A 12,235-nucleotide genomic window follows, 5' to 3' on the forward strand; every position below is an offset into this window, starting at 1 on the left:
ACCCTGTTTGTTCTCCAGTCCTTGTTGATCGTTACTTGTTTGTACATGTTGGATGTCGATGTGTCAGCCCGGTTTACCCTGTTCATGTACCCTTTGATGTTTTCATGTTTTTGTTTCATTTTTCCCATCGTGGATGTTTCCTTTGTTCCTGTCTGTCTTGTTTTCACCTTTATAAATAAAACCCGCACTTAGATCCTCACTCCTCGTCTGCCTCCTCCTGCAACCATTACAGAACGATCGACCACAATGGATCTAGCGGTTCTACAAGCAAGCTGCCGTCTGCTTTGCCTGATGCAGGGAAACCGTCCGGTGGAAGACCACATCCGCGAGTGCCACCGACTTCCCTGACTCCTCCCTGGTGGTGTTTTTCCGGGCCAACCTGAACAGTGCACTAAAGGAGCGGTTGCCACCGGCGACGCACGGCTGGACGCTCCGCGATTTTGTGGAGGAGACGCTTCTGGCATGCGGCTCGCCGTTCACTGTGGGTGTTGTTGAGGAGGATCCTGCCTCTCCTCCCACAGTGGTGACCCTCCAGTCGTCCATGGCTCGTCCTGTTTCGACTGCCAGCAAGCCAATCCCCACGCCTGCCTTGATCAACGAGCCAGCGCTGCCAACTTCGTCTGCCCGGAGGAGGAGGAGGAGAAGAAAGGCTTCCGCTCCCCAGCTCATGCCTGCCACGGTGTGCGAGCCAGCGCCCACGCCAGCCACGGTCAGCGAGCCAGCGCCCACGCCAGCCACGGTCAGCGAGCCAGCGCCTGCAGCCCCTACTGCCAGCGAGCCAGTGCCTGCAGCCTCGAACGCCAGCGAGCCAGTGCCTGCAGCCTCGAACGCCAGCGAGCCAGTGCCTGCAGCCATGACCGTCCAAGAGCCAGCGCCCCTCGAGCCTTCCAAGGCTCCGCCTCTCGAGCCTCCCGAGCCTTCCAGGGCTCCGCCTCCCGAGCCTCCCAGGGCTCCGCCCCTCAAGTCACTCGAGCCTTCCAGGGCTCCGCCTCTCGAGCCACCCAGGGCTCCGCCTCTCGAGCCTCCTACAGCTCCGCCTCCCAAGCATCCTGAGCCTCCCGAGCCTCCTACGGCTCTGCCTCCCGGGACTCCTACAGTGCCACCTTCCTCAGCTCCGCCTCCCGAGCCTCCTACGGCTCCGCCTCCCGAGCCACCTCATTCGGCTCCACCTCCAGAGCGTTCTAGGCCTCCGCCTCTAGAGCCTCCTACGGCGCCACCTCCCTCGGCTCCGCCTCCAGAGCCTTCCAGGTCTCCGCTTCTAGAGCCTCCTACAGCGCCACCTCCCTCGGCTCCGCCTCCAGAGCCTTCCAGGTCTTCGCCTCTAGAGCCTCCTACGGCGCCACCTCCCTCGGCCCTGCCTCCAGAGCCTTCCAGGTCTCTGCCTCTAGAGCCTCCTACGGCGCCACCTCCCTCGGCTCCGCCTCCAGAGCCTCCTAGGACTCCGCCTCCAGAACCTTCCAGGTCCCCGCCTCCAGAGCCACCCGACCCTTCCTCGGCTCCGCCTCCCTCAGCTCCGCCTCCGGAGCCTTCTACGACGTGGCCTCCTGAGCAGTCCACGGCTCCGCCTACCTCGGCTCCGCCCTCGGAGTTCCCCATGGCTGTGGTCCTGAGGCCGCCTCCCAGGCCTACTAAACCTGTCTTTGCTCTGTGGCCAGCTCCCAGGCCACCTGATCCAGTCCTCTTGTGGCCACCTTGGACTGCCTGTCTGCTCCCTGTGCCTCCTTGGACTGCCTGTCTGCTCCCTGTGCCCCCTTGGACTGCCTTCTTGCCCTCTGTGCCCCCTTGGACTTCCTGTCTGCCCCCTGTGCCCCCTTGGACTGCCTTGCCCTCTGTGCCCCCTTGCACTGTCTGTTTGCCCCTTGTGTCCTCCTTGGTCTGCCACCCCCCCCCCCACTTCTTGGACGATTTGAATTTTTTTGGGGGTATTCTTTTTTTTTTTTCTTAGGAGCGTCTGGAAGCCGCTCCTTTGAGGGGGGGTTATGTCACGATCCCCTGTTGTCTGCCCTGTGTTTCACCTGTCATAAACTACATTTCCCAGAGTTCCCTGCCCTCATCACTGCCAGCAGTCATTCATTGTTCTCACCTGTTTGTCATTTGATCATCACTCTCCCTGTGTATTTAAACCCTGTTTGTTCTCCAGTCCTTGTCGATCGTTACTTGTTTGTAGATGTTGGATGTCGATGTGTCAGCCCGGTTTACCCTGTTCATGTACCCTTTGATGTTTTCATGTTTTTGTTTCATTTTTAACATCGTGGATGTTTCCTTTGTTCCTGTCTGTCTTGTTTTCACCTTTATAAATAAAACCCGCACTTAGATCCTCACTCCTCGTCTGCCTCCTCCTGCAACCATTACAGGGAGAGAGGGCATTTTTGTTATTGAGCAAACATTCGTTATTGAGCAAACCTTCGTTATTGAGGTTTTAATCAGGCTAATTGTCCGGCCAGACAAGTAAAATTATCTTTAACTTGCCTGTTCAAAATTCTACTTGTCCTGGACAAGCGTTAATGTCAAGCCCTGATTTGGGTCCACTTTTAATGTTGTTTTTTTTTTTTTTTTTTTTTACACCATATCATCATAACTTTCCATCCTCTCTTTGACCTTAGAATGAAATCTGCTTGACATGCCACTGAAGATGGAAATTGTTAAAGAGGAGTTTAAAGAGGAGAGTGAAGACATCAGTATTTCAGAACCATTCAGACTGAAGAATGAAGATACTGAGGAACAAAGAGGTTGGTGCCCATTCTTGATTTATATTTAATGACTGCTGAGGAGGATAAAAGTAGTTCACCCAAAAATGTCAGTTGTCATTTACTCACCCTCATGTCCTTCTACAGCTGTATGACTTCTTTCTGTGTAATACTAGGGATGCCACAATGGGAGATTTTTCCTGTAAGCTATATAATCATATCACTATTATGGCTGGGTATCGGCAACCACCTCATGATACAATACATATTGCGATTTATATGTGACAATTCTAAATATCTTCATAATTCAAGTGACAAGATCTCGGTGCTGAACTTCTTCGCCACCACACTACTCAAACATTGGTAAATGAAATCTGAAAATATTACCAGCCATCTGCTAATCACAAATAATTCACAGACATTTTTAATTGCACATTAATGTAATTTACACTCATTGCAGAGAGTTGCATATAGAATAAAAATGTGATTTGGGATTTTAAGAATCAACATTGGGATCGTTATAATGAAAATTGTGATCAAGCAAAGAATCTATGTTTTTGCATGACCCTAGTGCGAAACCTGTGACAGACATGTATCTATGGTGTTGATGTCAAAGTGTAATTCGCTAGCGAAGTGGATTTACAGGTTGTAGAGTTGTTTAGAGTGTTCAGGCTATGTCATAATAACTAAAAGCAGACCGGAGAGTGTAAACGAGTAATTCATTCATAAATACACAAGATTCTACTTAACACTGATGTGCATCTGTGTTCATTAAACTCTAAGAGACAACACAAAGTCATTCAAAATATCTCTGTATGACACCACTGACCTACTTCTCATGTCATTCACCCATGGCGTTATAGTTAAGGTGAGCAGATTTTTTTTTTGTGTTAAATTGGAACGGGGGAGGGGTGCAACTATGCAGTATTTACACCAATTAGCCACAACATTAAGACCACCTGCATAATATTGTGTAGGTCCCCCTCGTGCCACCAGAACAGCTCCAATCTGTGTCTCAGAATAGCATTCCGAGATGCTATTTTTCTCACCACAATTATACAGAGTGGTTATCTGAGTTACCATAGACTTTGTCTGTTCAAACCAGTCTGGCCATTTTCTGTAGACCTCTCTCATCAACAAGGCATTTCAGTCCACAGAACTGCCCCTCTCTGGATGTTTTTTTATTTTTGGCACCATTCAGAGTAAATGCTAGAGACTGTTTTTCATGAAAATCCCAGAAGATCAGCAGTTACAGTAATACTCAAACCAGCCCATCTGGCACCAACAATCATGCGATGGTTCAGATCATTGTGATCACGTTTTCTCCATTCCGATGGTTGATTTGAACATTCACTGAGCATGAGTGCGCACCTCAGGTTCTCACTTTACATTCCAAAAGAATATTAGGAGGAGCTTGTTAATAAAATGCTGCATTCTCCATGGTGTGAAATAGACCCTCTGCTAAAGCCCCGCTGCTCTTTATAGTGTTGCTGATGCCGTCAAGCTTTCCTACCTGCATCTTTTCATCTGCAAACACAGAAGTGATTGCACTGAGTAAATTCCCTCAGGAATGATTAAATAAATGACACCTTAGTCAACTGTGCATTTATATCTAGTAGGCTATATAGCTGCCAAAAATGTTTGCAATGTGCATTGAAATGCTAAATTTAAAACAAATACCTGATGGATGGGTTTGCTCCAGGGAAAAAAACAAAAAACAGGAGCCACTTTTTTTGTTGTTGTAGAAAATATAATGTAAAAATTACTATTTTAATAATTATTTATTGATTGAGGTTTTTTTAAAAAAAATATTTTTTGCAGAGGACATGACTGGCATGCCATTAGACTAATTTGGACATTGTTTTAATCTCTTTTCATCATAATAAAATTAAATGTAGGCTATATGCCTTTATCTTCATGTCAACCAAATCTTTTAAGAATATTGATTTATAAATGTTTGCTTATCACCCACCCAATATATAAATATATATATTTTTTCCAAAAGAAAAAGCTATATCATGATATACACTGAGCAAAAACATTATGACCACCTGCCTAATATGCTGTTGATCCGCCAAAACAGCACCGACCTGCCGAGGCATGGACTTTACAAGACCCCTGAAGGCGTCCTGTGGTGTCTGGCATCAAGACATTAGAAGCAGATCTTTCAAGTCCTGTAAATTGTAATGTGTAGCTGCCGTGGATCAGACTTGTTTGTCCAGCACATTCTACAGATGCTCAATCGGATTCAGATCTGGGGAATTTGGAGGCCAAGTTAACACCTTGACCTCTTCATCGTGTTCCTCAAACCATTCCTGAACAATGTGTGCACAGCGACAGGGCGCATTTTTCTGCTAAAAGAGGCCACTGCCATCAGGGAATACCATTGCCATGAAGGGGTGTAACTGGTCTGCAACTATGTTTAGGCAACCTTGTTCCACTGCTCCAAGGTCCAGTTCCAACACTTACATACCCATTGTAGGCACTTTTGACGGTGGACAGTTTTCAGCATTAGGGATTGGCTTGAGCACTTGGGTACTCAGACATGGCAGCAATGATCGATCATGAAAATTATGATCGATTGCGATCATGCATGATGCGACTTTTCACTTAATTAGAAATTCAATGACAATTACCTGACAACTAAACTCACATGTGTCAAAGAGGGAGCTTATTTTTATTTGTAACTTTGAGAATGATTATGTTGTGGTTTTGAGGGCAACCAAACTGATATACGACGCTGCACTGCTATCGTTACGATAATCAAAAGAGAGTGTAATTAACCATGATTTGAACACCTGTCTCTGCAAAACGTTTGCTAAACACATAATTTTTTATCATTTAATGTATAAACTTTAACTTGTTAATGGATATTATTCAATAAAAGTGAATGTTTGTTGACTGTAAATCTCCCTACTCTGGGTGCCAAATGTTTGACAAAACATCTCGACAAAATGGTAGTTGAAGATTTCCGCTTGAGTTTCCAAGTTAGAAGTCTGACATAAAGAGGGTTAAAATTTATTCCGTTGCACTTTCCCCAGTTGAAAGGTGGAAATTCTGACTCTAAGAGTTGAATAGAACACTTTATGAATCATCATGGCAACAACAATACGGAGCATCGTGGATTTCCTTACAGGAGGTAACACTTAGGGAGACACGCACCAGGCATGTGGCAGTGGACTAAATGTGCTGAAGCAGTGTGTATATATAACAGGTGAGTGTTTCCAACAGCTAGAGAGAGTGCAGCTAAATGGAACAGAATGCAGTGTCTTCAGACTTGAACTTCAACTTAACACACATATTAAAAAAAAGCAATGATTAGAGAGTCGCGTGGTACTGTGCAAGGTTGGGACATGTGAATGGTGAGCTCTGTGCACCTTACTGGTTTTAATGCTTTTTGTGTTATAAACCGGTGGGATTTGATATGCTCCGTTCCATAATTGTTCTTTGAGGACAATATGTGAAAGAATTAAAAATCCTTTGGCTCTGGAGACATTAAAAGACACTTACATGCTTAAGCTGATACTCCTGACAAGGCAGCAGACCAGGGACTCAATTTGGCCAGTGCGGTGGAAGAGATTCAGCGCCAACTGTCGAACATGACGGCAATGCTGACGAAGGTCGTTGCTGATATGGAGGATCTTGCTGTAATGCGTCAATCGATCCCTGCCATGGAGACTGAAAGACGATTGGAATTCCTGAAGACGAAGAAGGCCGAGATATGGTGAAATTCCTAGACGAGCTCTTCCCGAGTCTGCTCGACATACCATAAGCTCGACAGGCCATAAGCTGGAAATCGTAATGGACGGAGACATTCAATTCTGGCCAAATTTCTGAGATCATCTGATAAAGATCTTGTGTTAAGCGAGGAGTAAAGGAAGGCGTTCTTGGAAGAACCACAGCATTTTCTTATTCCCACACTTTGCAAATTCGATGATTTCTTTTCTCAAACTTAATATAATTTTTCTTAATAAAAACGCACCTTTCCCCGTAGGAAGCTGAAAAATTTGGGAAGATATGGGGTGGACATGTTTTCTTTAGTGCTGGCTCAAGTAAGAGCAAGGGAGTCATTACATTGATAAGTAAACATATACATTTAAAATGTCTCAAACAGATTAAAGATAAATTAGGGAGAATTATTATTGTTTTCGCAGCAATTCAGGGGCAAAGGTTGATTTTGTCTAATTTTTACACCCCTAACACTGATGATCAGGACTTTTTTATAGATCTTAAAGGGAAGCTGAAATGTTGCAAGCCATCGGCACCCCTCATGACATAATATTGGTTACTCAGTCCTTGATCATAGTTAAGCAAAAGTGTGTAAGCCCCCTTGAGCAACTTCACAGGATGTGTAAAAATCTTGGTCTTACAGATATTTGGAGACATTTTAACCCATCTGGTAGGGACGATTATAACCCTTTTGCAAAATCCTGAATTCCAACAAATGTTAAAGGCTGAAATCATTGTTTCTATGGAGACCAACTGGTCCTCAGTATCCTCTGTGGGCATGGATTGGGAGGCACTTACGGAGGTTCTTAGAGGTTGGATCATACAGTATGCCTCATTCATCAAAAAATCCAAAGCAGGAGAACTTGTGGAGTTGGAAGGGAATATTAAAAGTGCAGAGGCAGAGCTGAAACGCCGAAAGTCGTCTGATGGCCTCAGAGAAGTTACCTGATTGAAATACAGATATAATACTATTTTGTCATGGAAGGTGGAGTTTGGGCTATTCAGGGCATGACAGTCATACTTTGAGTAGGGGGAAAAGGCAGGAAAGCTTCTGGCTAGATATACAAAACAGAGAGGGTCTTTTTCTACCATTCCCGCAGTGAAATTTGCTGGTGGTAAAACATTTACTTCATTGATATTGATATTCATAATGTTTTTAAAGAATTCTATTATGATCTCTATAGTTCCAAATCTTTGTCAACTGATGAGGATATTAGAAACTTTGTGGAACCATTAGAACTACCTAAACTTGACGGCTGAGCCAAAAAATTATCTTTATTCTGAAATAACCTTGGAGGAGCCTGGTGAGGTAATTAAGGCCTTGCCTACAGGCAAAGCTCCGGGGCCAGATGGCTTTGCTGCTGACATTTTTAGATCTTATGTTATGGAACTGGCTCCACTTTTGCTTGAATTTATATGGAATCATTAAAGAATGGAAAGCTTTTGCCAACCATGACACAAGCTTGGATCAGTCTGATCCTTAAAAAGGACAAAGATACAAGCGAGTGTATAAATTACCGTCCAATTTTCCTTATCCAGCTAGATTTTGTCAAGTTTCTGGCTAATTGATATGTAAAGTTATGACAACTCTTATACATATAGATCATGTGGGGTTTATCCAGGGCCGCAGCTCTTCTGACAACATTAGGCATTTTATCATGTGGTCAGTGGAGAATGATCAGACACCGGTCACTGCCATCTCACTTGATGCCGAGAAGGCGTTTGATATGGAAGAATGGGATTATCTTTTTAAGATTTTGGAAATATACGGGTTCAGGAATACTTTTATTTGATGGATTAGGTTACTTTATATACACCTGTTAGCAGCGGTACAAACAAATTGATTAATTTCAGATTATTTTACTCTGGATGGGGGAAACCGACAGGGTTGCCCTCTTTCCCCATTATTGTTCTGTCTTTCCCTGGAAACATTAGCAGCCACGATAAGGAAGGACGATGATTTTCCAGGGTTGGTGATGGAAGGTATGGCACATAAGCTTTTGCATTACACAGATGATTGTAGTGCGCTATGTTCAGGAGTGGGTTTGGTTATTCATTATCAATTATTAAAATCAATAGAACACTGATTATAATCAATGTTAGCTTTTTAATCCTTTAAATCAACAATCATCAAAGACAACCATCAATTATCAAATTCAATAGAATATTAATTATCAAAGATAATCACTAATTATTAAAATGAATGGAACATTGATTAGAATCAACACAAGCTTATTGATCCTTCAAGTTCAACAATCATCAAAGATAATTGTCAATTATCAAAATCAATAGAATATTAATAAGGATTAATATCGCCGGGGCACCACCCTCAAGGGTGCAAGGGTGTGCCTTATGCATGTTTTTTGGTGGTGTGTTGAGATCCAGTAGTTTTGGTGAAGGGTTCAGAGTTTTGTGCAGATTATTTTAAGGGGTTGGAAGTCAGCTGGGGCACCCCCATTTTGGGATTGGTGCATGGAGACTGGGAAGGTGGTGGCTTTTGAAGAGGTGTCATCTGGAAGAAGGGGTAACTTGGATTTGTTTGTTGGGAAATGTGGTAAATATTTGGAGTTTTTGGAGGGCTCTTGGCGAGGGGGGGGGGTGGAGAGAGATGTGGAGGTATAAATGTGTGTGACTAATATATATTATTTTTTTTTATTTTTTTTTGTCTGTGGTTGTTTGATTTGTATGTGTATATACTCATATGGGACCACAGGGATGTTTGTTGGGGGGCAGGGTTGGGGATTGGGAGGGGGAGGAGTTGTTGTGGGGTTTAAATGTTGATTCCATGTATATACGTTTTGTTATTCATTTATTGTAGGAATCAATAAAAAAAATGTAATTACAAAAAAAGCAATGGTTATGGAGTCTCCTGTTAAGTCAACCGCGATTTGAAAATAGATGGTTCAGACAGTCACAAAAAAAAACTGGTGCACGCTTCCTAAGATTACTAAGGTAACCTGAAGGAAGAACAAACAAACTTGCATTGTGCACATTCTTTCAATGAGTTGGGCAACGAATCTTCACATAATGACAAAATATGATGCATTATATTTTGTTACAGATTATTTTATAACAGCCTATAATAATGAATAGATGATACATTGGAACAACAAGATGCAATGCAGCAGCGAAAGACGTTTGTCAGACATGTTATTATATATAAAGTTATGTACATGTCATTGCCCCTCGAGTACTTGACGAGTACTAGTCCAAGTTTTCGAGTAGACAAAATGACTAAAATGCCCATCATGGGCACTCTGACCAGTCTGCGGCTACACAACCCCTTACGCAGCAGGGTGTGATGGACTGTGTGTTGTGACACCTTCCTATTCTAACCATCATTCAAATTGTCTGTGACTTGCGCCACAGTAGACCTTCTTTTGGTTCGGACCAGATGGGATAGCCTTCGTTGCCCTCGCGTATCAATGAGCTTTGGGTGCCCAACACCCTGAAGCCAGTTTGTTTTTTGTCCCTCCTCAGACCACAGATCTGTAGGTATTCACCACTGCTGTAGTTATGCTTTGTCACAAGTGCTCACTGGTGGGATCACCCGAAATGATGTGCATTAATTACAATACCTGTTTTTCTTCAAGAATCCAGTAGATGGCACTGTGTTACAAAACAGATGTACGTTTGAGTAACAGACGTACAAGACCATGTAATGTGCGATTAGTCAATAAACAGAGATGTTGAGATGTGAGTCAAAAAGTGAGTCATTTTATTTTGAATCAATGAACAAAACCAATACCAGCTATAAACAAGGTCTTAGTGAGTATTGTTTTATGTTTTGCTCTAGTCGTTTTGGCTAGACAATGTTACGATGTCCTAACAGAGCTCAGGGATAACGTACAGTTTGTGGCTCTGCATACATCCTGAGGCCACTTCTTTAAATCGTCCCCCCAAACCTCTATTAAAGATGGAACGGGTATATTGTCCTTAGTAAGCTCCATCAAGCGGTGTTCACACATCTTGATGTATGAATGAATAATCAACACCGTAATGAAAAAATTAATGAATGTACAATGCAACTGTGTTTACTTCTTAGCAGAAGTACCTCCCATATTTTGCGCAAAGCATCTCCGAGTGTAGGATTAAGGTGGATTATTTCTTGTCTTTGATAGGTCGTCCAATCCCTGTCACATGATCAATCGCAGGTAAATTAGAATTTTTGGAAACAAGTAAAAAGATTTGTAGAGGGGAGCTCATTTTTAAGCGATCAAGGACTTGTATTTCTGTTTAGATGATTGTAATAATGCACAAATTGTGTTTTTGGAGCTGTGCAACTTCTGTCTCTTTTACTTTCATTGTATGGAAATGATCAGACATTTTGACTGGCATCTTTTGTGCTGTTCGAAAAAAAAAAAAAAAGATCATACTGATTTAGAACAACACAGGGTGTCATTTTAATTTTCGGTGAACTATTCTTTTAATCAAAGATACTTACAATTTGTTTTATGTTGAATGCTTTCTTCTCTGAGGTTGGTGGTTGTAATAACATAGTGTGGGTCAGGTTTTTGTTGAGGTGTTTTTTATACAACATGTGCCTGTTTACGTGACCCAGGGTTTATGAATTTAAATTTAAAACGCACACAAATCTCCTAACGTCCGTGCCTCTTTGTTTACTCGCTACCCTGCAGCAGATTTTGTTGCAGTTTTAGTATCCATCTAACCATCTTCTAAAGCCGCTTGTCCTATGTAGGATTGCGGGTAGTACTGGAGCCTATCCCAGCTGTCTTGGGCAGAAGTCAAGTAATTTTTATTTGTATAGCGCCTTTCACAACACACATCATTTCAAAGCAGCTTTACAGATGATTAGGCATTTTCAGAAGATAAAACTGTAATGTCTATAATGTCTATGAATCATCATTGTGTAGTTTGATAAAATACGATTGTTAATTGTGTTTAAAAATAAGTAATTAAATAATAATTGTATTTAGACCCCCAGTGAGCAAGCCGAAGGCAAATGTGGAACACAGAACTCCATAAGATGTTGGTTAATGGAGATTATTTTTCTCCATTTTTCCTTGGGAGAAACCAGGCTCACTGTGAGGGCCAGTTCCCCTCTGGCTAACAGCATGAATTATAATGTAAATATTACTTAATTTTAAACCATGACTTGCACTGCACCAAATTATTAAACTAAGAAGGCAGATTTAGTGTAGTTTATGTATTTAATTTATGATATTCTTAAATAGTTTGTTGTATGTGAGAGACTGGAGCAAATACACTCAGAATTATTTTAATGGTAAGATGTGTGCTGCTATTTGTTAGTTAAATAAAAAGCTGAAAAATGTGCTTCATTTGAAAGGCTTCAACCATCTATCCATATTTCAATCAAACATAATGTGGAATTATAAACTCAAACAAATTTTAAAGATTGTGTTTCTGTTGGCAAGCAAGTCCCCAATTATTCCTCAAAGTCAGATACATATGGATATGGTAGTGCATATTTTTAAACCTGTCCAAGACATTCATGATAAAAGACCATCAGATCTTCATGAACTCATACTCTTGAGTGTTTTTTTTTAAACAGGATTCCTGCAGATCCTTAAAATGTCTTAATGTCTTAAATTCATTTTTCCAAAATTGAAGGTAATAAAAAGCCTTAAATATCTTGAATGATACAACAAATGTCTTAATATTTATGTAAAGAGTTCTTAAATTTGGGGGCAAAAAGACAGGAAACGTGATATGACCTAATCTGATTATCAAACTTAAAAATTATACAATTTAATTAAATAAATGCATGAGATGCATCCTTCAGAGTGCTCCCTCTTCAACACTACGGTCTGGTACAATGAATGCATTACTGCCACCGC

At 42.1% G+C, this 12,235-nt stretch overlaps 1 protein-coding gene across 4 annotated transcripts in view; it reads left to right on the top strand.

Annotated features, from left to right (window-relative positions):
* LOC127649494 (gastrula zinc finger protein XlCGF8.2DB-like) overlaps positions 1–12,235 on the top strand; it is a 163,622-nt gene that overhangs the window by 26,758 nt on the left and 124,629 nt on the right. For 3 of the 4 annotated variants that reach the window (XM_052134613.1, XM_052134609.1, XM_052134610.1), the window contains one exon: positions 2,604–2,729. The exons of the other annotated variant lie outside the window; for it this stretch is intronic. In XM_052134613.1, coding sequence (XP_051990573.1) covers positions 2,621–2,729 — 109 coding nt within the window. In that variant the 5' untranslated portion in view covers positions 2,604–2,620. The remainder of the gene's footprint in view (positions 1–2,603; positions 2,730–12,235) is intronic. 4 annotated transcript variants of the gene reach the window in all.

This window comes from Xyrauchen texanus, chromosome 9 (assembly GCF_025860055.1).
Source record: "Xyrauchen texanus isolate HMW12.3.18 chromosome 9, RBS_HiC_50CHRs, whole genome shotgun sequence".
Classification (NCBI taxonomy): Eukaryota; Metazoa; Chordata; class Actinopteri; order Cypriniformes; family Catostomidae; genus Xyrauchen; species Xyrauchen texanus.